The 3,898-nt window shown below is 35.6% G+C and overlaps 1 protein-coding gene across 1 annotated transcript; it reads left to right on the top strand.

Moving 5' to 3' along the window:
• Positions 1-3,274, top strand: LOC112702221 (uncharacterized). Its single transcript, XM_025753173.3, has one exon. The coding sequence runs from the start codon at positions 158-160 to the stop codon at positions 3,134-3,136; it is 2,979 nt and encodes a 992-aa protein (XP_025608958.1). The 5' UTR covers positions 1-157; the 3' UTR covers positions 3,137-3,274.
• The last annotated feature ends 624 nt before the right edge of the window (positions 3,275-3,898 follow it).

Genomic DNA, 3,898 nt, shown 5'->3' with positions numbered 1-3,898 from the left:
GTAATATATTAAAAATTGAAGCATATTATTATTATCCCATGGGGTGCTCTCTATAAATTTGCATTTACTCTTGGATTGGAAGCATGCAGCGTACCACACACATACCCAAATCCTCTCCTTCTTCCAACATCAAATAAAAAAATCTGAACTTTCTGAAATGGGGTGGTTTGCATTGCCATCTTTTGTGCTGACACTCTTGTTACTCATCATTCATACTCCATCTTACACATCCTCATCATCAGTGTTGCCATTGTGTAACCATGATGACAGCTCAAACTTGTTCCAATTCAAGAACTCATTTGCCGTCAACACTTCATTCTTCGAACACTTGTGGTGGCGGTGGCAGGCGGAGTTTTATTGTTCATCTTATCCCAAGACAGCATCCTGGAACAACAATACTGACTGTTGCGAGTGGGATGGTGTCACGTGCGACACCACGTCAGGGCACGTGATTGGCCTCGACCTCAGTTGCAGCATGCTTAAAGGTGAACTCAATTCCAACAGCACACTCTTCCATCTCACTCATCTTCAACAACTCAACCTCGCTTACAATGATCTCTCTGCCTCTCCACTCTCCTCTAGAATCGGTGACCTTGCGGCTCTCACTCATCTCAATCTCTCAAACTCAGCATTGGGTGGTGATATTCCCTTCACAATTTCTCACTTGTCTAAATTATTCTCACTTGATCTCTCACGTACAGAAACGCTAGATGAAATGGGATATAGCAAATTGAGAATTGATCCATCCACATGGAACAAACTCATTCTAAACACCACTAACTTGAAAGAGCTAGTTCTAGATGAGGTAAACATGTCTTCCATCGGAGAAAGTTCACTGTCTTTGTTGATGAATTTGTCATCTTCTTTGGTTTCATTGAGTCTTCGAGACACTAAGTTGCATGGGAATTTTCCAATCGGCATACTTGGTTTACCTAATCTCCAAGAACTAACTTTGTCAGATAATCAAGACCTCAAAGTTGAACTTCCAAAGTCTAACTGGAGCACTCCTCTAAGGATCTTGTATCTCACTGACACAGTATTCTCAGGAGAAATACCTGATTCCATTGGCCATTTGAAGTCTCTTAACCAACTATCTCTGGGGAGTTGCCAATTTGATGGATTGGTACCTCTTTCTTTGTGGAACCTCACTCAACTAACTGTGTTAGGCCTTGCAGAAAACACACTTCATGGTGAAATCCCATCTTTGCTTTCAAACCTCAAACATCTCACCGTCTTAGATCTTAGTGCTAATAATTTCAATGGTCATATCCCAGATGTGTTCCACAACCTCACCAAATTAGAATCTTTGTCACTTGATTCTAACAGTCTAGGAGGTCAGCTGCCGCCATCATTGTTTTATCTAACCCAACTTTCTGAATTAAGTTTATCAGCTAATAATTTAGAAGGCCCAATTCCAAGCAATATCACTGAACTCTCAATATTAAAATTTCTTTATTTGGACCATAATTTATTAAATGGGACAATCCCAGATTGGTGTTTTTCTTTGTCTTCATTGACATATATGGATCTTAGTAACAACAAGTTCGTAGGACCAATCGGTAAATTCTCGACTTATTCTATGGAAACGTTGTCTCTCTCTGATAACAAACTCCAAGGTAGTTTTCCAAATTCAATATTTGAACTTGAAAATCTAACAGAGTTATATTTATCATCAACTGAGTTGAGCGGTCATGTAGACTTTCACCAATTTTCAAAGCTCAAATCTTTAGAAACTCTTGATATATCTTACAATAATTTTCTCTCTATTAATTTTGATAACAATAATGTTGACTATTTCTCACCTAGCCTGGCCTATGTAGATCTTTCTCATAACAAAATTGACGGGGTGATTCCCAAATGGTTTAGTCGTAATCTCTTGCACAAATGGAAGAACATTTACTATATAGATCTTAGTTTCAATCGGCTGCAAGGAGAACTTCCAATTCCACCAAATGGCCTTCAAATATTTTCAGTCTCAAACAACAACTTCACTGGTACCGTTTCTTCAGCATTTTGCAATGCAAGCTCCCTCAGTGCACTCATCTTGTCTCACAATCATTTGTCTGGCTTGATTCCTCAGTGTCTGGGAGCATTTCTTTCTCTCAGTATTTTGGATCTACAAGTGAACAACTTTCATGGAAGCATACCAACAAATTTTTCTCAAGGCAACCAATTTCAAACTATAAAATTGAACCACAACCAACTAGAGGGTTCAATACCAAAGTCTTTAGCTAACTGCACATCGTTGGAAGTTTTGGATCTTGCAGAGAATAACATAGAGGATGTGTTTCCCAGTTGGCTAGAAACGCTTCAGGAGTTAAAGGTACTCAGTTTACGAGCAAATAAGTTTCATGGTACCATCACTAGTTTGAGTGCCGAACATCCATTTCCAAAGTTGAGAATATTTGATGTTTCCAACAACAAATTTAGTGGCCCTTTGCCAACCTCATTCTTTCAGAATTTTCAAGGAATGAAGGATTTGAATGATAGTACTCATCATCCTCCTGGTTTGTCATACATGACTGTCAGCTCGAGAACAACATACAATGATTCAGTAGTGGTCATTATCAAAGGTCACTCCATGGAGCTAGTTAGAATATTAACCACTTTCACAACTATAGACTTGTCAAATAACATGTTTGAAGGAGGAATCCCACATGTCATTGGAGAATTAAGTTCTCTCAAAGGACTTAACCTTTCTTACAATAAAATCAGTGGTATGATTCCAGAAACTCTGGGAAATTTAACAAGTTTGGAATGGTTAGACCTCTCGTGCAACCAATTGAAAGGTGAGATTCCTATGGCTTTGACAAATTTGAATTTCCTATCTGTCTTGAACCTTTCTAAAAATCAATTGGAGGGAATGATACCAACAGGAGAACAATTCAATACATTCCAAAATGATTCCTACAAAGATAATCCAATGCTTTGTGGATTCCCTTTGTCAAAGTCATGCGGCAATGATGAAGAACAACCACCTTCAGTGTTTGCTGAGGCAAAAGAATCATTATTTGGGTGGAAGTCAGTAGCAGTGGGATATGGATGCGGAGTGGTATTTGGGATGTTCCTTGGAAGGTTGTTTATCAAGACTGCTAAACCCCTGTGGCTTGCCAGACTTCTTTGTGGATATAATTAACAAAACAAGCGCAGGAGAGGCCATGCAGATAAGAGACTGTGTTAGCTTCATGTGTTTTCCTTTTATTTTTTTTAATTATTTTTCTGTAATGATGTGAGTTACTCTGTTTTTTTGAATAAAATATACTATTTCTATTAATGAATAGATTATAGATGAATCATCTATTATTTCAACTTCTTGTGAATTAACGATCAATAAGAAAACCTAACTATTGATCTGTTGCTCTTGTTTTAAATCAAAATAATTTATCATGAGAGTGTTTTCGACTAGGATCATTTTATGTAAATGGTACAAAAAATAACTCGGTGCCCTTTTTTAGACAAATGCAGTAAAAATTCAGATTTGACATTAAATCTAAAAAATTAATTAAATATGTAAAATATAAAATAATAATATAATTTAAATCATAAAATCACATGAACTAATATAAATTTTTAAAATCAACTGATCTATGTATATTTGTATATAAAAAAAATTAATAGTTAAATTAAAAGTTTAACTATGTAAGACTATAAATTTACGTAAAATAGAGATAATTAATTAAGACTAATTTTGCTCACACAAAATTACGGATCTTTGAACTTTCTTTGCTCGTATATTACATTTCATGTGAAAATTCTTAATATAAAACATCATATTCTCAACTGTTATTGTTAACTAATTGTATGCTTTTATTTAATATATTTTGAATTTTAAATCAATATAAAATAATCAAAGCCCTTTTAAAAAAGATGTTCATCTACATTTTAAAAAAAATGGTGG

The sequence above is a fragment of the Arachis hypogaea genome, chromosome 7, assembly GCF_003086295.3.
Source record: "Arachis hypogaea cultivar Tifrunner chromosome 7, arahy.Tifrunner.gnm2.J5K5, whole genome shotgun sequence".
Taxonomy (NCBI): domain Eukaryota; kingdom Viridiplantae; phylum Streptophyta; class Magnoliopsida; order Fabales; family Fabaceae; genus Arachis; species Arachis hypogaea.
Note: the sequence above shows the minus strand (reverse complement) of the source record. Positions and strands in the feature narration are given on the sequence as shown.

Coding starts and splice junctions, on each gene's coding strand:
- LOC112702221 (XM_025753173.3), top strand. CDS start 158: ATGGGGTGGTTTGCATTGCCATCTTTTGTGCTGACACTCTTGTTACTC.